Here is a 25973-nt window from a genome sequence, read left to right as displayed (position 1 = left end):
TGTAAATTAGAGAAATTATTATTATTGATATTTTTTAATTTTTATTATTATTATTCGAACAAAACATTAAACAATTATGCGCTTTCTTCAATTATAACACATACGTATTAAAATTAACAATAATTTATGAACGCATTTTTCGTCTTAGATGCATAGCAGAAAGAGGAGGCGAACGTACAACGGCCAATTTATTTTTTTGTACATAAAACTTTTCCATTAAATTTTATATGTTTTATCGATACGATAATAATGGTTATAATAATAATAATAATAATAATAATAATAATAATACGTGTTACATAATAATATATAATATTTATTCTAATTAGCCTACAAATGAAAATATAATTTTATTAGTCTTTTGTACATTATACAATAATAATAATTAAAAAAAACTTGCGAGTTATTTGTATTTATATATATAATATAGTTACTACAAATATATTTTATTTACATACAAATATTATACATATTATATAAACCTTCAATTATCTACAACGTTTCATTTAATATATATTATATTATTTATTTGTATGGTACATACAGAGGAGGATTTAAAAACAACGACGCACACAAAATGACTAGAAAAATGGACAGTTTCCATTTTTGTGCGTACAAGATGGAAAATAATAATTGAACAAAATTATAATACACTTGTGTATGTACATTACATATATACAAGAAGATCAATGGGCAGACGATAATCGAAATGATCACGTGACGCTCCGCCGGCTGAGGTATCGCGTGGTACAACGATGACACCACGCTGTTTGTACCTATGTCATCTGCACGGACTCACGCATCGTTCAGACGTCGCTGTCCGCTTCGGAACTGTACCCGTCGTAGTGCATCGTACCATCGTCTCTGTGCTGCGCCGAATGCGGCGAACCCTCGCCATAATGGTGCATTTCGCTGTCTGATCCGCTGTTCTGGGTCTCCTGTTTCCACTTGTTGACGTGATGCGAGTTTTTCGGGCCACCGCCGCCGCCACCCGACTGTTGTTGCTGCACCTTGGCTTCTTCTTCCTGTTGCATCCTCTTGTGCTTTGTGCGTCTGTTTTGGAACCATACTTTGACCTACGAACAGAGAAGACATGGTTATTATTATATAATATATAGGTAATTATACTGCACATTAATACGGCATTATGCTCATGCGGGCGATAAGGATTTTTTTTAGTTGGGAGAGGGGGTGTTTATTTTATATTTAAATATAATATATGTGGGTAACTGCATACTCGTCACTCTCCGTTGTATATTGTCACCAATCTTCATATTAATACCCAATATCCAATACAAAAAGAATTGTATATACGACAATATATTTTGTAGAAATCTGAACCATATAATATATAGTAAAAAATATAATAATATATTTTTTGCATAAATACAATCGGAGGGCGATACTTCACCCACTACATTGATTATACCTATAACAGTAAATCTTAACATTTTTTTCACAATGACATCCTAATTTTAATTCAAATAAATGGTGACACGCTTAAGTCGTTAAGACTAAATAATAATGTACTATGAAATTATACGAATAACATTAAAATCAAAAAATATTTTTAGTGACACACATTACGATCTTATGTGACCCGTAGATCGATAACCTTAATGTTGCAGGAAGGTTTCTTTTTACATATATACTAAACAATAAACATATTATAACAGTTATGGTGAGTTATTTAGTCTATATTATATACTCGGACAATTTAAACATATTATTATTATAGATAATACAATTTATTGCTATTACTATCATTTCTTTGACGCCTGCAGTAAGTTAGGTATATTCAATATACACGCGATGATAAATTATTGTTTTCTGTATATATAAATGGTATATATATATATATTATGTATACATCCTTTAACGACGAGTCACGCGTTGTATTAATATTACATAATATTATAATATGTTTAATGCTCAATTGCAATAATACTAAACGTTTCTCGTGTTGAGATTAAAACACATACACATGAACATAATATAATAAATATTTAAAACCATAAAACTGTAAACTCGCATTTTTAACTCTTTTAATAATATGTACGTAAATATCGTTCAAGTATATAAGTCGAGTTCAAACAGGCTTATAGGAAATTAATGGATATAATCATCGATCGTCGCCTTCGAGTGCTAACGTATATTTTTTTGCATAATGCACATTATATATTTATAATATATATTATTATGAATGCCGATGAATATTTATATAAAAATATAATTTAACATAGACAGGTACTGCAGTTATATTATTCTATTAAATATACACATTCGTGCACTTAATATCATAATATCGTCATTTTATTATTATTATTATTATTACTATTATTGATATGATAGTATGATACGTATACACATAATAAATACATTACACAGAAACAGAATACAATAAATATCAGTATAAATAGATTCGTTTCAATATTAAAAACAATTTTTTAAAAGTTTTCCTAGCGCCATTTTAATAACACATCCCCTGAATAATATTTATAATACTTCATCAAGAAACCATTGACAATGGTCTTGTGATGATAATGCTTTCAGGACTTCCATAAGTGTGAAACTCGATTCGTGTTTCATAATTATTATATACCCAATACTATATTATTCTATGTATATTATAAAATAGTTGTGGCCGCTGAAGCCGAAAAGGATACGCGTGGAATATAGGTAACAATAGTTATTATATTATAAAAGCAAGTTTAAAAAAATTAATTGAATAAAACGGAAAAAGCATCAGCGGAGGTGACAAGTCTTGCTACTGTTTATTTTTGAGACAAAAAATCGGTCTATATATAGGTACACACATAAAATACCTCGATATGCATTTAATACATAGTGTATAAATAATATATTTATATGAAATACAAACAATATACGATTATATATATATATATATATATATTTAATATCGTACTTGGGGAATATATTATTATATTCGTGTACTCACTCGTGATGATATAATATGTGAGTTCGTCAAACTGACGTGGGTGGATCGGTTGGAAAAGGGGATGAAATAAATATAAGGGGCCGGGGGCTGTTTACTCGGCGGATGATTGCCGGTTAATCTGCAATACGCGCGCAAACAGTACGTGACGGAAAATGGATCTCGGGCGATTTCATTTCCGAGTAAAATATCGTCGAGGAAAATAAAAAATATATAATATAGCACATACATATACTGCAGAGTATTTCACATCATATGATTTACGGAAGGGCAAAAAAAACATGCATACACACACACACATACGACACACTAGTCCGCTCTCGTCCAAAAGCACCCGTCGAAAGATGGCCGATTTATAAAACGATTGAAAAATAATATTTGCGCTGCCATAATACACATTTATGTTATATATATAGTCGGTAGGAGGTAGCTCTGTACAACCCATGTCGATAGTGACTGAACGAGTGAGTAAGAGAAACACATCACTAAAGGGGGTCAGCCTTTTCAGTTTGCTGCTATATATGTATATTATATGTGAATGTACGTAAAAGTTAGGGTGAGTCTGCCACTATAATATTATGTACTATGTATATAGATGATAATAATATTATACATATAATATTTACATTACTCGGACCGGACGTCAAAATTATATTATATAAAACAGATGATTATGTATTTTACTATGACGGCTATGTATAAAAAATTAAAAGCTCTTCGGACCAATACATTTACCACCGCATTTACAAATATACTAGGTACTAGTCTTACAGAAAATATAAAACTGTAATATGTACATTGTACTTACTTTATTAAAAAAAAATATTAACGGTATTAAAAATTTAATTATATAAAAATATAGGAATAGTTTATTTTTTGATTATTTACCGCAGTTAGCTCTATAGTAATTAGTATCATTTTTCTGTGGGTTGGATGATGTGGCCCTACAGATTATATAATTATAGATAAAAACTCCTGAGTTCTATAGAACCGTCATTAAAATACACAGTATTATATTGTTATTGTCAATCTATTAAGTTATTATTTATCCGATCCATAATTCGTTTGCCTGTGACAGCTTTTCTGATTGCATTGTAGTACATACACCGATATTGTGCTAATAATAACTGCAAGGAATAAAATATTCTTTCTAAACGGTTGCCGCGATTAAACTTTGGTCGGGTTAGTGCCATATTAATATGCAAATAATCACATGGAAATCAATTGCGCGCAGGCGATAAAACAAAAAAAAAAAACAGAAATAAAATAATGACTCAAGGTTAAACATTATTTAAGTGTAATTATATATTATTTTCTACAGCAAAATTAAAAAAAAAAATTTTAAAAAATGCAGTAAATTACCATCATTTGTTTTTCGGTTTAATTGTAATAATTATATCATACAGACGTTTTTCTCTAATAAATTAATAGTGTTCGACTTGAGAAAACTATCTAACGTCGTATACATACACAATATAATTACCGAGATTTAAATTTATTATCCCTTGCATAATTAACTCTACGCCAATTGCTTGTGAAGCGAATTCTATGTTAGTAATAATTACTTTATTTAACGTGCGATTATTGCGCTTATATACATTTCGTGAATATTGTTTTCTACGATCCCAGTATGCATTAAATGATATTATATTATTATGTATAATACCATACATATGCACACACTGTAATATGTTGAAACGTTTCATTAAATTATTTTACAATGTTCATAAAAATATTTATTATTCTCAATTATAAAACGATCTTCCGGTTTTAACTACACAAAAGTAAATCGTAATGTATAATGATTTATGCCTAATGGTCTTATTGGGGGTGTGTGTATATATAATAAAGCCAACAAAAGTTCGCAATAACAATACAGCTTTGTTTATACTACTGTGTGTATGAAGATTGAAGACAATGAGTGCAGAAGATGTGAAATATTTAAATCACTAACTGCGACTTAAAAACGAATCAGAATACAATAAATGCATATTATATATTAAATGAAAATGTGGTCGCAATGAAAAGCATGTAAAACTACGTTTAAGCTCCTTGAAGACCGATTGAGCTTTTCGTTTTCGTTATATTTTCTGCGGATAGAAATACGAATTGTTTGACATTTATCAAAAAAAATAACTATACAAACATGCGGTAGGAGGAATTTATTTTTATTTTATTTTGAACGGTTGATTACCCCTTTTGCGTCTTCCATGACCCTATCCGTGGTATAAGTTATCCCGAAAATTATTCGTCGTGACGGCAACAACGACAATAATAAATATGAGTCGTTTTAGGTCGCGACAAAAATAGCTAGACGATATGTATTATATTATACACGGCGATGACTATACGAGTATATACATTATATATACGAAGGATGGCAATTTCCTTTTTCCAAGGAGTACCCGAAACCACCGCTGCTGCAGCCGTCGTCATCATACTGCGACGCGACAATATCAGTACGTTTTAGAGTCAACCCTCCTCCGACCTTTTCCTCCATATGTCGCGACACAGGGGTGGTAATCAAATATCTGTTTTCTCGGGTATTATTTATTTTTTATTTTACTTCCTCCGGATTTATAGCTATTTCCCGGTAGCGCATCAAAATATGGTACGTGACACAATATATAATATTATATATTATACATCATACATAGTCAACGAGGCTCCGGGACAAAATTTTCACATAATATGATATACAATATAGTCGTAAAACCAACCGTCGTGGGAAGTGCCGAATTATGCTTGTATATATATTATATATTATAATATGTGTATGTGTGTTTGTATGACACAGCTACAGAGTGATTCGCAAAGGATGGTAACATTGATAACCCTCACTTTCCATTAAGTAAAAATTTATTTGAATACTGATTTTCAGAATTTAAATTATACATACTTAAAGACCAATAAGACCATATTTAAATATCTATATACTTTCAAATAGTTAGAACTTTTATCCTATTTAGAATAAGGTGTCCTGTATTAATATAAACTTATTTTTCCATATAAGAACCATGTTTTCTATCATAACGTTATGTTAAGATGATTATTTTTAAAATGTTAATACACCAAAATTAATATTCGAACAAGTAGTTTCTAGGTTGTTAAACTGTATAAACTATAAGAAACATTTAAACAGTAAACAGTCTATTTTATGTATCTATTGTTTATGGCTTAGAAAATTTTATGATAGCTATGATTATTTTAGAATATTTAAACATTTTATACGAAGAATAAATACAAAATGAGATAGTAGTTATCTATTTTATATTTTATTTAAAACTATTATTAGCACTCATATCCTTAGTTTAATAACTCCGAAACTACTCATTCAAATTTGAAATTCATCCAAATTTAAAAAAAAAAACCCATCTGGAAAGTTTGTATCGTTACAATTATACCCATATCCTATTAAACGGTATAAAAAATCTAAGTTTTTAAAAATATGATTTTTTTTTTTAAAAATCCAAAGATCAAAATTCAAATAAATCATTATTGAAAAATAGAAGAGGGGTAATTCTTGGAAATTATAATTTTTTCGACAGCGTTAATATTTATTAAGGATCTAAATAAAGTTATACCCATTTAAACTTTACCATATGATTCATTTATATTATTATTCTAATAAATAATAATATATCGTTACGTTCATATACGAGATATAGGTAAACAACGTTATTTGATCCACAGAAGCGGATGAGCACTGCAAGAATTACGTATTTATATACAGTGTTTACACAGTACACGCATCACATAGGGATATAATATGAAAATCAATTTTCGGGGAAAAACAGTCCACGACACGTTTTCCCATTAAGCTTTTCTGACTGGTGTTTACCAGAGATTTTCCGCAGTATCTATATGTGATTTAATATTATAATAAAATATGTGATATACGCATCAAAACATATTACACATGCGCATATATACGGGCTTTTTCTAGAGAAAGAATTTTTATTTTTATTATTGTTTATATAGATTTATTGCATAAATCAATGTTTTCTACTATATAGAAGTTTGTTTGGTATATTTGTTAAATAAATATAAAAAGTCATGATTTATCGTGAAAAGAGATTAGCCACCCTACTTATTGTGTATCGTATAAATACTATAATTTTTGTATAAATAAAATCTATTAATTTTATTTTTAAAATGTGTACTAATTATAGTATACCTAATATTGATAATAAAATTACGATAAGTCGAAATGCATTCCATATGTTATTTTAAATTTTAAATTATAAATTGATTTTTACTATAGTGTCACGCTACTCATTCATTTAAAAACAAGAATATCATGATAGTATAAAATATTATAAAAGTCACAGGAAACTCGACTGTATCAGTAATTTAAGTTTTTGTGGATACGAAATTATCGATACGATGACAGCGATAATGATAATAATAATAAGACGGATGAACAACACATTATGATGTATCATTAAGTATTTTATATCAAATGATCCGTGTTGATTTTGCAATATTCCCCCTATACGCCGAGTGAGTGACTCCAACATAATATGTATAATATATATAGTCTGATACATGCGCATATTATTATATATATTGTACTGTTATTATTATACATGTAGCAATAGCTTCGATTGCTATTTCAAAAGACATATAAAACAAGCTCAGTTTTCCACTACATTAAACGCCGATGACGCGCGCCGCGCCCTTCGATCGCACCCCCACCAACCCTAAAAACCCCTAGCACCGTTTATACCACAGCATCATGCCGCCGATCTCGGGGGAACGCTTTTCGTGTACAACGTTAGACATACGCGCTATATTACCGTCGTTATATTATTATTACGGCGCTCGAATTATGTTCTAAGTTATTGTCGGGAACAGGAATACATACATACAAATGTACAACATACAACGACTGAACGGCGTGTCCCCTAGCTCGTACCGTATATGTACCAATGCACATATCAGTGTAATGTTTATTATAATGACATCAAGTAAAACGATAAAAACAGTTCATATGTGCAGTGGTGGATGAACCGTTTCAGAATTCAAAATGGCCGTTGAAAACTGCGGTATTATAATATTATGTACGCGTATGGACATATGCCGTATGGTGTATATACATATATATTATGTATAGATATATGCAATTTCTCAATGCATTAATACTCAAACAGTCAAACTCTAATTATTGAAATTCTATTTTAAATTAATTTAATGTATTTTATGTCTTAGCGTATTATTGCAATAATTATATTTATTTGTAACACAAATAACTATGTATATAAATTAAACATAATTCTTGCTACTACCTCTACCTTAGTATAGTACCGCAGAGAGTACAAAACTCAGAATTTACTAGTTCATATTTCGATTTCGATACAGACAAATTATTTGTTTAATAATTATATAGAAGAAAAACTTTATATTATTATATGATTCTAATAAAAAAAAAAATAATTAATAGACTGTTAAAATATTATATCTCACAGATGTCTATATTTAGATTATATATATTTATATAATGATACGGAAGTTTGAATTTTTTCCATGACTACGTGTTTAGTTGCACCGCGAAGAAACAAGATTTATATATTATAAATATTTTATATAGTCTATAGACTATAATATACTGTGTCCTTTATACATAAACGTCATGAATTCAAGCATGATCACGATAAAAAATAAGTAATTATTTTTCAATTTTATCCCTATATATTATATAATATATAATATACAATTACGTATATTGCAATTAAGGAAAACATGCCTATAGTTTTATTCTGTTTTTATAATGTTAGTATATCGGTATACTCAACATACGCTCAGCCCTTGATCTATATAGGCAATAATTATTATATACTCGTACTTCATGAATGTTCCTAAAATACCCATTATTCGAACAAACTTGGGTTATGTTACCGAATTCAATAATACCTATAATATATTATTAGTTAGCAGGTTTAATAAGTTTAATTATTGAAAAATTATGACTTGTGATTTTCTTAATTTTAGGCGTGTATATATCATAATGCATAATATTGTATATAACAATCATGTGGCTGCATGTTACTTGCGTCCCCTAAGATTGTTGATAAAAATGTTCAATGTTCAACAGGTAAGTTGTGTCCTAAATACTCGGACGCAACTTACCTATCATATTTATTGACGGGTTATTTGCGTCCCAAACGATAATTTCGAATACAATATATGATTGAGAACGTTGTATTTAATTATAAAAATTAAGCGTAATAGTCAAAAAGGTATCGACGATAATGACCATTCTCAATCGTATACTTCTATCATCATTTCTTATTGATATAATTTGACATCTATATATTTTAATAAATTAAGATAAATATCTTAAACTACCTCCCTTAAATGGAGGTGATATTTTAGAGATATACAAGTACATATAGTTTTGAAATTTGCGATTTTGTGAAATATTTTAAAAAGTTTTTAATAACTATTTGATATAATAATTTATATACCTATACCTATATCTTTTTTTCTTATATGGATATGCCTAACTGTAAAATTATAACGTTACGAAATTATCATTCAAGACGCTATTAACACATCAATAAATACGACAGGTAAGTTGCGTCCTAACTACTTGAATGCAACTTACCTTAACTTCAAGTAATTATTAACAAATAAATTGTGTCCAAACTGTTCAGACGAAAGGTACCTGCTATTATCAATTTGGGACAATAGTATGCACCGAATCATGTATTTCCCTTTTCCCAATTAACATTGTACAAAATACCAAAAAGTGACAAAATGTTTGTTATAGCTTAAAACGGTATAAGGTACCTAACTATATACATATAATATTATTTTAATATAACTACTAAAATCGTTGGCACGGCGATAATAAAAATAAAACGCATTCGAAAAAAACACCGATTCGCATTGTCGATGTGCATGCGAATCATAAATTCTATTCATAAAATAATTATTATTACAATATCATATTATATATGCACAGTAGACGTATAGTGCAATAATATGTGAGCATATATATAAGTATATACATAAATTAAATGTACAATATATACACAGATATACGGACCAACGAAAATTAGTGCCAAAATAATGCGCGTTGTGCTGTCGCTAGTGGAGTATTCGATTCCGGTCGGGTTTTGTTAAACAATATTATATATTATAATAGTAATAAAACATTATAATATATATATATGAGCGAGGGACTCTGCATCAGTGTAGCATGGCGATTGTTTTAAATTACATCCATTGTACAAGAATTAATATTGTATTTCGCGTGATTATATTACCGTCTACACTCTACACAATAATTATGATTAAATATTTTATTTTATATTTTATTGTTTCTGTCAGCTATTATAATATAGTGTGCGTTACCTAGATAAATCCTTTCGTTAATATTAATATTGTTGGAATTTATATAGTACTATACGCATTTTGTAATGCATTATTATATAATATTTACCTATATTATATGTTTATAATACGAATATGTATAAGAACATTACGTGTAAAATGCAACACAAATTGACACACAATATAATATTATATAATATTTTATACGGTCGTGGCCGCGTTGCGTCCTTTGGGAGCGAGCGAGATAAATCGTTTCGTGTTAATAAAACGCCGTTTGGGGCTGTCGGGTGCGTGAAAAAAATTTAACGACGCCTCTTATTATTATAATTTGCCCTCGCGAGTTGACTACCGTTTTAGGGTGCATATATATGGTACCCGCCTCCGTCATTGGTCGAAACGGTCCCAGAAGGGCACTCGAAATATATCCCCCTCGTTACGCACGCACGTATATATATATACGCATAAGTAAGTACGCATCCCCTTCGTGGTCCGAAAAGAATAACAACTAATTTACACGAGTGTTATTTTATACGCGATCGTATTGTGTATAACTGTATAAGACAATCCAATTGGATTACGCAAAAGGGGTGATGGTTATAGCCTTATATAGGTTAGGAAGTTGTATAATTTTTTTTTTTTGGTTCGATCACCTTTTTTGTTTGTAATGGATGCGCATACGGGGTGTTTATTATATAATATAAATATATATTCAAAAAATATATAATATATGTACAAAATATATATTATATAATATATACAATAACAATTGAAATATACCTATAAATATAAGTGTTATACTTATAATATTATAAATATAAAATTGCACGAGTAAATATAGCCCACATTGAGTAATATTATTTTAAAAAACGTTGTATAAAAAAATCGATTGACGTGCATGTACTATATAATATTGCCTCTAAACGTCGTAAATATGTATGTAATCATCATCAACGAGCCAAAGGTCTGACCTCAATTTCGGGTAATCAAATTTATAATTAATAATTTCGTCGTGTTTCTTTTTATATTATTTTCAGAACGCGTTTCTGGCATCCGATAATTACTGCATGTTTTGTCAATAACTATAATACATCGACACTGTAACACGTATATGCACAGGAAGATTGCGATAAACACGTGAGATTAGTAAGGTACTAAGAGCAAGATTATCATATATATATATACACAAGTAAACATTTAATTAGGCAACATCCATTTTAAATTTTATAGTCCACTTTTTTATGATGACATATTATATATTATAATGAAAAAATTCTCGAACATTTTGTAACCAATTAGTACAGTTGTATACAGTGATAAAAAAAAATAATATACGATTTAATTACAGTTGATTGGCCATAATAACACGGTGTAATTATATATAATATATATTTATTATTATTATATGTATTATGGGTCCGTATAGACGTAACAAGGTTTACTATATTATAGCCGGCAAAAATGATTAAAAACGCATTTTCGTTTCGAGAACAATTTTATCTAAACCGTTATTTAACTACGCTGTTTAACACCCTCTTGTCAAACAACAAGTGATGAGAGTGGAAGCGGTCCGGCGGCCATTATGATTTCTTTTCATCCCTCCGCGCGATTAGCGAGTACCCGTTTAATCTGACTCCCATAATAATATATATAATATCCGTCGCATATATTTATAATCCTTTCAAAAGGTTAACAGGAAAACGACGTTGTTGGTATAATGCTATTATATTATTATAAATATAATATGTGTGCGTGTGATGTGTGTGATATGTACGTACACACGTATATGTTTTAATGCCTAAACTTCTAGACGATGTGTTTTTTTCAATATGTATTTATTATTTTTTTTATTGTGCATTCTGCTTTATAACATGAAAAATATTATATTCGCATCGTTGCCGTGTTGACAACAGACAATAATGATCACCGACGTCAAGGTATCAAAACATTACTCCCGCATTGTACATGCTTAACGTCGAAAAATAATAATATAACGACCCATAAAGTAATTGCAGACGGGCGCAATCCGATTAGATTGTACTGCAGCAGTGTGTACACAATACCTACACAAAGCATATATAATGCACGTAGTGGTAGATAAGCCGTCATAATAATAATAATAATATAGTACCTATATTGTATTTATACGATATAATATGAAATAAATAAATTAAAAGATATTACCTAATACATTATACCTATTGGCTATTGATTATTGTAAATGTAATTAAATGAGATTAACGAAAAGTGAAAACTATTTAGTCGATAACGGTAAAAAAAATTGATATTGTTATGATGCAATAAACGTTTGTATAGTATTATAATTACAAATTTATAAATATTAAATTGACGATGAGAAATCTAAGTAAATTATCTTTTTTGTAACTTTGTAATCTGCGTATTTAAATATACCTAACCAAACAACGTCAAAACACAACACGACGGGTTCCCGAAAACAAAATTAAAACGTCTGCGGTTGTCAGACAAATAATAATTTAATATAATTATAACAACATATAGGTACAGGCGCTTATATTATAATGTAAACAGCGCATCCGTAAATATACAAGATGGCTTGACCTCGAATTAAAAAATGTGTGGTATTTAATATATCTATAATTATAATAGGTGCCTATTAATTAGGTAGTAAAAATATGCATATTACATTGAATAGTATAATTTATTATATGGCACTCACCTGTGTTTCGGTTAGACTCAGCGATTGGGCCAACTGTTTTCTTTCGGCACCAACGACGTAATGATTTTTCTCAAAAGCGTGTTCCAATTTAAGCAGTTGACTGGGGCTAAAAGCGGTCCTTATTCTTTTTGGTTTTCTGAAGGGTTGTAATAAAAATCCTGGTATGTCTGGACCTGTTACAAGAAAAAAAAGGTTTAATTTAGTATTCATAGAAAAAACAAACGGAATTAGTTAGCAGCTGAACGCGTTCATCATAATAATAATAATATTATATTATGTGGCTGTGTTGTTTGTTTGTTAGATATTATTACGCTTTGCTTTTGTAACACCATTTTCCGACGACCAACAGAACGCAGTTGCATAAAATTGTTATTAATGGTTGTTAAGATAATCGGATGTCAGGAGCGTATAAGGATTGTGTCACGAAGATGACCCGGCATGGGGTCTATACCGAAAATCCTTGCGCCTGATAACATTGTACCCACTCTAATTTGAAAGCCAACAGTGATAAAATATTCAACGGCGGTGTCAAATAAATTTATTTTCGAAACTCGTTTAGAATATATTATTATAACGAGACAGGGGCCTACGAGTCCAATATGATATCTCCCCTCCACCCACCACACACACACACACAAGCGCGCGCGAGCATGTGTGTATACATATATATGTAAGCATTAATACGTATGTGCGCGCTCGTGTGTGTGCGTGTGTGTTAACAGCTTCATTAGAATATACAATTGGACAATGCAGAGTTTGTTATATAAATTAAACATAATATATTAGTCGGTGTAGGCGAGACTTCAATAATATTGTCTCGCCATACACTAGCAGGGTATATTATAATATATTATATACTCTATTCCAATCGTCGCTCCGCCGTTTTTCTATTAAATTGTTTTTCATTCTATCTTGCGCGCGACTACTCCCAGACGAAAATTAGGTAGGTACCAACTACCTATCTTGGCTGTCTTAAACGTACCTACATGATATAAACTATGCAGTGTGCAGCAGCGAGCCGGTAAGGTGGTAATTGTATGACCTGTACCCAAGCATTTCAAATGATGCTGAGACCTGAATATAATATAGGTATGTTATTATTTGAGAAGAACTTAGTTAGACATTATTATAATCATTCATCAATTACTGAACAGAGATATTATATTATTCATATCATTCAAATCGATCGCTTATATAATATTAATTTATACTAAATATCATTTATCACGTACATATATATATATATATGTATTGGTCAAGCTGATAAAGGTCATCGCAATAAAATTTAGGCTGACCGTAATATTCGGCAACCAAGAATATTATAATAGCATCTAAATAATATAACATATTACATTATCTTATGCGATTTACTCGTTGGTCACATGCAGTGTCGCTGTTATTACTAACATTTTATTACATCGTGTTCGTTTAATTTCCATAGGAATTATCGAGAAAACCGACGCCAGTCGGGTTATCGCGCACAGACTGTATTCAGCGTATACTCACAACACATTGACCATAACACTATAACAATTCGTATAAATAATACAAAATCGTATTCATAAACACTAAAAATAAATGTATAAATGATGTGTAATTATTATTGTTATAATGCTATATAGAAACGACAAATTTCCGAGTACGTATATACGTGTAATATTTTATAAAAATCATATAATTGATAACTGTTTGACTACGCGTTTCGTACGAGCTTTGAACATACTAAAATTGTTTAAACCCCTAAGTCTTGGTCGAACGTATCCTTCAGTAAGTTATATAGCATGGAGTGTTATAGCAGCAGAAAAGAAATGTTTGTAAAAAACGTGTTCACCGTTTAAATAAAAAAAATAAACATCCATGGATGGTGCACCGATAACCAACTGACCGTTTAGACGGCTATAATAATAACGACCATGTTAACGGATAAAATAATATATAAAACTGTAAAACACATAAACGGCAAACGTACTATAATGTAATATAATATTGCATTACTGCTGCATGAAACGCGCGATATGTAAAACCCGGTTATATCCATATGCGTGGTGAAAAGGCCGGAATTGCGATTATTAAAAGCAGTTTAATATGAAAATGATTTATTTAACGGTATTAATATTATCCATGACGTCCGATTAACGGCGATCGCGTCATTTAAAATTAAAGTCGCTTATTGTTTATTCATATTATTGTGTATTAACATTTAATACACACTATTATTTTATCGTTCACACAGCAAACCGAATAGGTAAGCAGGTACCAACCACGCTGCGTGCACAACAATATAAAATAACTCAAAACCATAGTAATAATATGTATTATATTGTGTAGTTACATAGTTATATAGTAATGTATAGGTATACTTAAAGGCAACAGTTGGTAATCTAAAAATATTGTGTGCCCGTGGGCAATAAGTAATACTGATTGACCGTTTAACTCGTATTACAATATTCATCATTATGCAGGTAGTGCATATTATAACTATATACATAACACTTTATGTTTAGAATATTTTGACACACACACATATTATATGTTTAAAATTTATGTTGTTATATAATATGTGCGTGCGATGCACAGAAAATAATTTAAATATATTACAATTGTTTAATGTTAAATATTATAATGTTATTATAACATAGTAGACGGTGGTAATTTTTCAACGTGTGTTGATTTTGAATTTTTATTTTACAACGATTTTCACACATGATTTTATCATTTTATCGTTGGTGTGTGTATAAGTCGCACGCAATAAATATCATAATTACAGGAAACAATTTGTTTTTAACCGAAAAATTACACGACGTTTTACAAACCATGTGCATGCCTCCTACCCCTCCGCCACAATCTCTAAATCCCGTTTCAAAACTATTATATACTCCACCTCGGAAAATTATACGACCGAAACACACACGCGTGCGCGCGACTGGTCTCATTCGGATGATTATTATCATAATTATTATATTATTCTCATTTTAAACAAACGCGTCCGGTAATTTAAACGTTAATTGCCGGTTTTTACTGTTTTATAACGAGAAACATATTAGATCGCGTATTGTTATATAAGTGTGCAGTATAATAATAATATGCAGTATAAAAATTATTATTATTATTTTTGTAATGTAATCTGGCTCGGGACTAATAAAAAGCTGTCCGTATATTATGTAAAAAGGATAAAAAAAAAAACAAAAACGCTTTTGGGAAGTTTATCATTATGATTATTTTTTGTATCCACCTCTATTGTTTAAAATTAATTGGCACCGCCTCTTCGGACGACGGCGGGACCACCTATCTTCCTACGCGAACGCGCGCGCAATGCACAGACACACTAAATATACTAGGTATAATATACCTATAATGATACGTAAACAATAATCGAAACATACCGAGAAAACACGATTGACCACCCTATTTTTACAATATATTTATTCAGAAAACAGGGACTAGATTATGTTGAGTTTATCATATACGTATTAGGTATATATAGTAAGTAATCGATGAATGATGAAACTTCTATAAACATATTTGAATTCAACGTGCGGGAGGTTCACTAGTAAACGAATTTTAATTTTTTTTTAAATTGCACTATAACCCAGTTCATTTTTAATTTTCGATTATTAAAATTTTCAATATGTTAATAACATTAGACCAAAAAAAAAAATATAATAAAAAGTTTACAAGTCAACTTCGTGATGAATTAATTTATGTTTTCAGAAGTTTTATTCGAAAAATAACTACATACTGGATAGTTGATACGATTGGCGCATATGATAGGAGATATATTTTGGATATCCTTAAGGGGTTAGTACACATACATATACCCTCATCATCATTACTATAATAAATTATAAAACAATAACGCAATGACACGCGCATTTGGATTTTGGACGCGGTCTGCTGTGGTGCCGTATATACATATATTATTTATAGGTATACCAATAAATATCTACATAATATATGATATAAAAAATGTATAATACATATAATATATATATATATATAGGTACAACGTCCGAGCGGTAATTAATAATTAGAGGCGCCTGATAACGATATTTCGTCGGGTTGATAAGACAGCTGGACATGTCATCGCGTGTGTACGGCGAGCGGATAAGATCGCGGAGATAATTATACGGTTAAACATACACATAATAATATGGGCAGCAATTTCACATACCTACCTATATACATATCATATCGACAACGAACGCCATCTGTTGACCGTTGTATGCGTAAATCTACCTAGGCCTCGGGTATGGATTACATATATATATACACATAATATAGTATTCGTTCACATATATGTATTATATAATATATGTATATAGATATATCGTATTATAAATGTATATATGTATATATTATATACACGAATACACTTAATACGTATTTACGTTTTATTATATTGTTTTGACAATGGCAATTTACATTTTGTTTTTCACTTTTGTTCCACTACTAATTTATCGCTGTTAATTAACCGTCACGCCCGCACGGCCGACCCGAAACAACCACGAGACGGCGCAATTAATAACCGCGGGCGGCGCGACGTTAATTTTTTATTTATTCTTTTTTTTTTTACTTCTCCTCTCCGATAATATAATATACACACTTCACCTCCGCCACCCCGAACACTGTCCCCTCGGGCCCGATAACGTGTACACATCAGGTATTATAGGTATTAAACATATATAATAATAGGTATATAGCTATATTCAATATTATATATACCTATATATAATATATATATATATATATATATATATATGTATATAAGTAGTGCTACGCGAGATTCCGAAAGCTGACCTATTGTATATTTTGTAAAATAAAACTTGTTAAACACCACCCCTAGGGCGCATTCGTATATCGTATGTGTACCTATATAATTCAGTAGCTCAACCGGTCGGAAACGCGTCAAATTCGGTGGGCAAGACAAATTCTATAATACGCTGGAAACCCACGCGAGAAATTCACAAAACCATGTTATTTTATATTTTTATGTTATAATACATTATAATATCGTATATAATAGGTTAAACATATATACATAATAAATACGGTGTATTTCCTAATATAATAATAATACTTCACAGATTTTCGTTGCAGCTGCCGGAAAACGATTATTTTCGTCAACATGGTTTCAAACGCGCTCCTACTATCTATGTGTAGTGTGTACATTATACAGCCGTGCGCTAATAGCCCGACTGGCTACTGCAAATATATAACATTATAATAGCTGTTAATTTATTCAATAAAAAAATAAATTTAAAAAACAAACTATACCTATACAACAATAGGTGTGTTAAAAATCAAGTCGGGTTATAATAATATATCTTATAAATATATAATATACATAATCATACCTAACATAAAACGAACATGGTAGACAGAGGTATACTGAAGGTGTATAATATACACGGCACATAATAATATATTGTTAACGCACAATAAATATCTATATAAAACATATAGATGTAAAATATAAAATACAATCGATACAATGTATAATATTATCGTCAGTGATTTCGCGAATTTATAAACGTTTTTTTCGGCGTTTTTAGTGTGTAAATATTACAAGAAAATTAAAAAATAATACACCAAAAAGTAAAAAGTGTAGATAAACCTAAACAGATACAGAGATGGCGAAGTATTTACGTATATCTATAAATAATATTATATTACAATAGTGTGGTTCTAACGATAGAAAGTAATATATTGTAGTTTTTTTTTGTTGATATAATAGGTATTACAAATATTGCACTTATTATTATTGGATTTGCACGATTATTACATTATTGTAATAACGTAGACTATTATAATAAATATGTGCCATGAAATATAAAATGTGTTTAATATGTACTAAAAATGACGGCTTAATACATACATTCATATTATTCATATTATTCGTATTATCTGAATGTATAATTCAAATTAATTATTTTCAAAGAGAATTTTCTATAGGTATAAGTAAGTACACGTGTAGTGTTTAAAAACCGCTACATAATATTATATACAAATCAACTTATCATCGGTAAATGAGTTAGTATACGATGCAGGCTATGAAAAATTATGATTTTTTTAACCGATCCGCGGGCGACGGTGGCTCGTTTAACTATACTTATATACATATATATGCTATGTGTACACGTTTTATAATAATCATAACAACGTCCGCGCAGTAATTAGTAATTTGAACCTTAATGCGCGTATCTATATGTATACTATATAATGTATATACCTATATATAATGTACATATATTTAATACACGCAACATACAGTGGCTTGTTAGTTGTTATCGGTTACTTTATAGATTTTTATTTTTTTTTTATTTAATCGAAGTCATTGTAGCCCAAGGAAAACTGTAAGCAAGTATAATAATAATAATAATAATATAATATTATAGGCACAAGTATTTTACTAATTATACTGCAGATAGTAGATAGGTACATATTCTCTTCATAGATATATAGACCATTAGAAACGGTCATTGCGCGTGAAAATAAGCGCAGTGACGAGGAAAATACACAAAGCTAGAAAAATGTTGGATAAATATTATTAGGTATAGGTATAATCAATGTATATTTGGAATGGACGTTTATTATAAGTATACATTGTGCTAAGTGTATGGTTATTATAACGTGTCTCCCGTAGATTATAAAGTCTAGCTAGCTAGTTCTTGTTTTCTATACTGTTATATACACGGTAAGTGGACAATTTCTGACCGGGCAATTATTATGGGTGAATAAGATTAAATTATTAATTTTTTTTTTTATAATATATTATTTTGTCCTAAAGTACCTACAATAAAATAAAACACAATGCATTTCCTAACATTTCTATTAATATAATTATTCATATTATACATTTTACTATCGAATGATCACTATTTCTTTGATACAATAGAGTTGGTACATATGCGATAATAATAACAAACAATAATTATTTTTAAAAACGCAAAAGAAGTGAAAATATAACTCTTAAGACTGATAATATAATTACTAAAATATTTTGCAAGTAAAATATAGATAAATAATAATTAATAAAAATAAAATCCTTTATAGAATAAAGATAAGAATATAGATATTCCCTATACATATAAAAATACCACTTTTTGCAAAAAGTCTGGATTAATATAATTATACTATTCTTTTGTTATCCTTAAATATACATTTTTAAATTAAAATATTCGTTTTAAACATTATACAGGAAGGTACTCATTATCTTATTATTATTATTATTATATTACTTGCGAGGGGCGGGAGAAATTATCTTGTATAGGTACATTAGTATACACACCACAATCGTGCGAGCGTTCCCTCGAACAGTCAAATATATTATACAGCGTTCGGTCTTTCGTTCAAACAACCGATTTCCAAGAACGGGTTGAAGAAGAACAAATTACATTATAACAATGTTCTCTCGGTATATTGTAATATACATAAATAGATATGTGTGTGTGTGTGTGTGTGTGTAGATAAAACACTATAGCGTATTAAACCAACGAACGACAACTTTACGACTTTACGAGCAGTGCTCACTGCATCATTATGTTAACTTAACAACGCGTTATTATATATATATTATTATACAGTTATTATTATTGGACATTAATTATATATACGCTCGATTATTACAATATTATTGTCGCTGCTGTAATTTATTTTTGAGTATCTAAAATACATATTATTTATGTGTTTGTGTGTGTGTATAACATATATGATTATTATACATATTTAAGTGACTATACAATAACCAGCCACAGACAGGGTGTGTCGTAACTATATATACACACTGTAGTGAATTACCTATATATATATATATATATGTATGTGTGTGTGTGTGTGTGTGTGTGTACAATAAGTATATACCTACATGTCACATTGTATATACACGCACACAAAACAGAAACACGATTTGTTTACTACGCACTACACACAATTGTTTATAAACAACCATGTTTTTTTGTAGATGTTTGGTTTGTACCTATAATATGCAACTATATAATAATCTACAAGAGGCTGTGTGGATATACTATAATATATAAACGAGAAAAATAATCCTACTAGCGTGACAGACAACAAATCCTCTTAAAATCTGTACCGTAGAATTCGATAATAATAATATTTTATAGCCATATATAGAGGTATAGGATATGATTTGGAAATTTGTTGAAAAATAATCGGTTTGGTGAGCGTAATATATTTTATCTATTCATCGCGTAGGTTTAAACATATTATATACAAACAAATATTATGTGGTGCAACAAATCGCGTTCTCGATTAGATCATTGGACATACCTGCGATACCTTTACGTCTATACTATATATGTCCCTATTTATACATTACAATATTACATGTGCATTATTATTATGTTACGACCATCGTGTAGTATATAATATATAAATGCGAATAGTGTTAGCCTCTGTAATGATGATATTTGCGTTAAGACGTATATATTATAATATATATACCTAATATAACCTGTGCCAATGTGGTTAATGACGACCCAACACGCTATATTATATATATATAGCTGTTATATACATATTTCAGACATTATTAGGCACCTATACATATATCTACATTGTTTGTACGCCTATATTATAAATTATATATAGTTATATAGTGAGATACTCGGATACTTTATAAGTGAGATACTTTATAATAGGTATTAAAGGTAGGTACACTCGATGGTCCTGTGCGGATAAACGTCAAACAGGAGTCGAAATGATATACAGCGTGTACACATCACTAGCTATTATATATTATATTATATTGTACATCCGGTGTTCCTATAATCCTTCATATATATATTATATATAGGTGGCAAAGGTGTACTGAAGATTTTTCAAATATTTGTTATTATTTTTTAGGTAGGTATACGGCGCATATATTCAATATTATTTTTAACCGTTATAGCACGTACTGCTATATATTATATACATATACATTATTATTAAGTGTTGAATCACACACGTCATGAGGAAGACCTATAACGGGACCCTCACAATATATTGCGCAAATGCGATGTCTAAAAAAAATGTTATACAATAAGTAATATACAAAAGGTATAGGTACTGCAGGAAGAGTCGAAAATTGAACGTATATATATGTATTTAACGTGCGCTGTGATGGGTACACAGGACACACACTGTGATATACGAATGCTAGGACAAAAGTTTTATGGTGACCAAATTTTTTTTCTTCTTTTTTTTCCACTCAGACGGGATCCGAAGAGCATATAATATATAATAATAATGATCCGCGTGTGCGCGTTGCATCATAATATTCAATGATAATATAATGTATACACCCCGGAACACCTTTTTTTCAATATGCACACATATTACACTGCACACCAAGAATCGTTTATTTATACCTACTACAAGCGTATTATATTATTGTTGTGGGTATAGGTACAACTACATAACATGTATTTATAACTTATTGTAGGACAAATTTTTATTGGGTCACGGTTTCTTTATATCCCGTCGGCTGCCGAAACGTATATATACATATATACATACATGCACACACTATTAGCATTATTATATTATCATTATAACATATTGTACGCAATGTACGCCCATAACCAGCGCCTCCCGTTGCCTTAAATATAGTATGCTATACATAATCAATAAAAATATACTTAGGTAGTAGTACCGATATTTGTTATAATAGAATCCATACTATTTATCGAACATAACCGTACAGGCCATGCAGAATTTCGACCGGTCGTACTGTATAGGTATATACGCACACTGGGGGTTCCGCAATACTATTCACATTAAATACAAAATATGTTTAGACGAATAGCGTTTTTATATCTTGTCAGTGAAATTTACCAGAAATTCAATTCGAAAAATAATAATGTCCAACATAGAACGATATATTATTATATTTATTTATAGAAATGGCACATGTTTTATTGTTCTGTGCATATAATAGGTACCTACTATTATATTATATTGCGTAACTTGGTCATTTTTTTTCACCATAACATTTAGTACACTGGAATTTGGGAGAAAAAAAAGATGAGTAAAAATAACAGTACCTGGACCTTTTTTTTTATTCTAACAAATGTTATTTGAATACATGTATAAGTATAAATGCTCAGTATTGGTAAAGCTGTGCAATAAGGGTGATTTATAATATATAATATAACAATAAAACAACTAATACGAGTACATTTATCGATGTGTAGTCACGTAAAATAGGCAAATATTATGTTTTGTGTACTTGAAGAAAACTCATTATTTGATCTAATATAATAAGTACATCATATATAAAGGCGGCGAACGATACGGCGCACGAATATCTGTGACGTACTTATACATTAACATATTATTAAGGCGGGAAAAAATTATGACTATTCCTACGTGTGGGGCTACGTTGCACTCGCACGTGTTGTTATAGTATAGAGAGTATACCTATATTATAGATAACAATAAAATCGTTTCTAGGTGCATGTACATAATGTATGATGTATATATTTATAATATAATTAATATGTGTGTTTCATTAAAATATAGAAAAACTTTAAAACCATACAATTAATATTGTCTGGATTTTATTTTAAGATATATGTAATATCAAGCAAGTATACAGGGGGGGTTGGGGTTAACCCTCCCTCTCTACCGAGATAATTTCGAGTAACGAGGAAGAAATTGTTTTATTATGTTGCGATACAATATGTATTGCTATATTTTGTAAACCCCTCTGAAATTTTATTTTATATACGTGCCTGTATAATATACCTATAGTGTTTGTACTCTGCGAAAATACTTAAATGTGTAATAATATATACTTGCTATATTATGTACTATATACAATGGGATTTCATAAATGAAATATATATACTGTTTTTGTATGTATAGCTTCGAAATATCCGTAGTTTTAACGATAAACTGCAGTAAAAATAAATGCATATGTATAGGTGTTATATATTATTTACAAACTGGTGTGTTATAAAAAAATAGATATATTATTATATGCTATAGCAGTGTAGTATTTTATGTATTATTAATACCTAATAGGCATATATTAAGTTAATTATTTAATAATTATTATATAACGTAATAATGCCTATATATTAAACAAATATACCTACCTAACACTGCCAACAGTCTTTTTCGAATGTCGTGTGGTAAAAATATATGGCTTAGATTTGTTTAGGCTATGATTATTACTTCGCGCGTATATATTGCACACATGTTGAATAAATAACATACAATATATATATATATATAAAATATAAAAACAACACTTACCGCCGGGAAACCTGTGTGGGAATATCCTTCCGTGCCGGGACAACAGCCATGGGTACAGAGGGTACGTGTCGCGGGTGGGCTGGTGTTGCGGGTGGTGTGGATTCGGCTGAAAGTGGTGAGCTGCTGCGGCAGCGGCTGCGGCTGCGGCGAACGCGAACGGATGATGAGGATGTGGGTGAGCTGGCGGCGGCGTCAAAGGTTCGTGCACATACTGTAACCCTTTGGCCAAGTGTCCGGCGGCTGCGGCGGCGGCTGCTGCTGCGGCCACGGACGACGAACCGTAACCGGCGGCCGCTGGCAGCGCGGACGGCTTGAACACGGTTGTGCCGCCGGTACCGCTTGCCGCAGAAGTCTGCTGCTGTTCGTGTTGCTGCTGCTGGTGTTGGTGCACGTGGTGGGACTGCTGGTGCTGGTGTTGCTGATGCTGTTGTTGGTGATGGTGATGGTGATGATGCGGCGGCGGCGATACGCTTCCCGGGTTCAGCGGCGAACCGGCGGCCGAACTGCACGCCTCGCTCTCGTCGTGCGCTACCGACGAACCTTCGCTCCTGGCCGGCGACCGGGAACCCGCGCCCACGATGGACTCTATGGAGAATCCGATTTTCGGTTTGACGATCATCGGCGTCGCGGCCACTTGTATCATTTTAATCGACGCGGAAACAGTCGTTCGTATAATACGTTATAGACAGGTTTATATATACGAACTGTGACGTATAATAGGAAGTGTGCTCAACACGAAATTGACATTTAAATGGAAAAAATCGTAAGACGCGGAAATGGAGGAAACACGATCACTCGCGCGCCAACGACGTACCAAAAACGGCGGTTGTCCGCTGCATTCGAGCGGGTCGTTTCGTTTACGCGCACTGCACTTCGAACACGCTCGCACGCGCACAGCTGCAGTACTAAGCGGAAAATAAAATAACAACAGTACAGACGGTATAAAAACGGCGATCAGAAACGACGACTCTACGACGGCACGCGTGTATGTAACGTGCGGACGACGACGGTAGACTGCTGCCGGCGTAGGTCCGGACCAGTGCGCGGTCGGCGCGGCGTCGGCGGCGTTCGTTGCGGCGGCGATGGTGGTGGTGGTGGCGGTGGGTTAGGTGAACGCGCGAGCGGGACCGTCGGAGAGGGAAAAGCGGCGCGAGCGGTGGGCGTGACCGACGGCGCCCGCGGTTGGGCGGCGATACCGGCCCGGGAAACGAGGCGGCCCATTGGCCGGCCGTTCGCGGCCCGCCGGCGCGCGCCGTGTTTACTTTTAGACCGACGCCGTCGTTAACGCCATAACAAACATGTGTATTTAAGGTGTTAACTGTATACCATACACCGCTCTATGGTTTAATATGTAAAACTGGTTTCGGTTATTGCGTTAACGTACCCGTATATACACATTTGCCTATATCTTTGTATATATATATATGTGTAATATGCGTTTACGCGCCACCGTACCTGCACACCGTCGCCACACTTCACTCCTAAGCACAACGCGCTAGCCCCCTCGGAATATATGATATTATTATAGCTGTATTATTATGCGCCTTCCCCTCGCGCGCGCGTCCGCAAATGACGCAAACGGATCGAAATCGTCGCGGGTCGTAATTTTATAACACACGCTGCCATGCTGGGTAGGTATATAATAGTTTAGTATAATATGTATGATACCATTGATACCCGGTACAATATATTTATATATAATGTCACACGAGTGATACCTAT

General features: G+C 31.5%; 1 protein-coding gene across 1 annotated transcript; it reads right to left on the bottom strand.

Moving 5' to 3' along the window:
- On the bottom strand, positions 1-25287 carry LOC132929527 (homeobox protein EMX2-like). Its single transcript, XM_060994919.1, has 3 exons — positions 24252-25287; positions 12990-13162; positions 1-1076 (listed from the first exon to the last, which is right to left on the bottom strand). The coding sequence occupies exons 1-3, from the start codon at positions 24892-24894 to the stop codon at positions 807-809; spliced, it is 1086 nt and encodes a 361-aa protein (XP_060850902.1). The 5' UTR covers positions 24895-25287; the 3' UTR covers positions 1-806.
- Between the last annotated feature and the right edge of the window lie 686 nt (positions 25288-25973).

The sequence above is a fragment of the Rhopalosiphum padi genome, chromosome 4 (genome assembly GCF_020882245.1).
Source record: "Rhopalosiphum padi isolate XX-2018 chromosome 4, ASM2088224v1, whole genome shotgun sequence".
Lineage (NCBI taxonomy): Eukaryota > Metazoa > Arthropoda > Insecta > Hemiptera > Aphididae > Rhopalosiphum > Rhopalosiphum padi.
Note: the sequence above shows the minus strand (reverse complement) of the source record. Positions and strands in the feature narration are given on the sequence as shown.

Coding starts and splice junctions, on each gene's coding strand:
- LOC132929527 (XM_060994919.1), bottom strand. CDS start 24,894: ATGATACAAGTGGCCGCGACGCCGATGATCGTCAAACCGAAAATCGGA. Junction 13,163..24,251: donor CCCACACAGGTTTCCCGGCG/GTAAGTGTTGTT, acceptor TTCTTGTAACAG/GTCCAGACATACCAGGATTT. Junction 1,077..12,989: donor TGAGTCTAACCGAAACACAG/GTGAGTGCCATA, acceptor CTCTGTTCGTAG/GTCAAAGTATGGTTCCAAAA.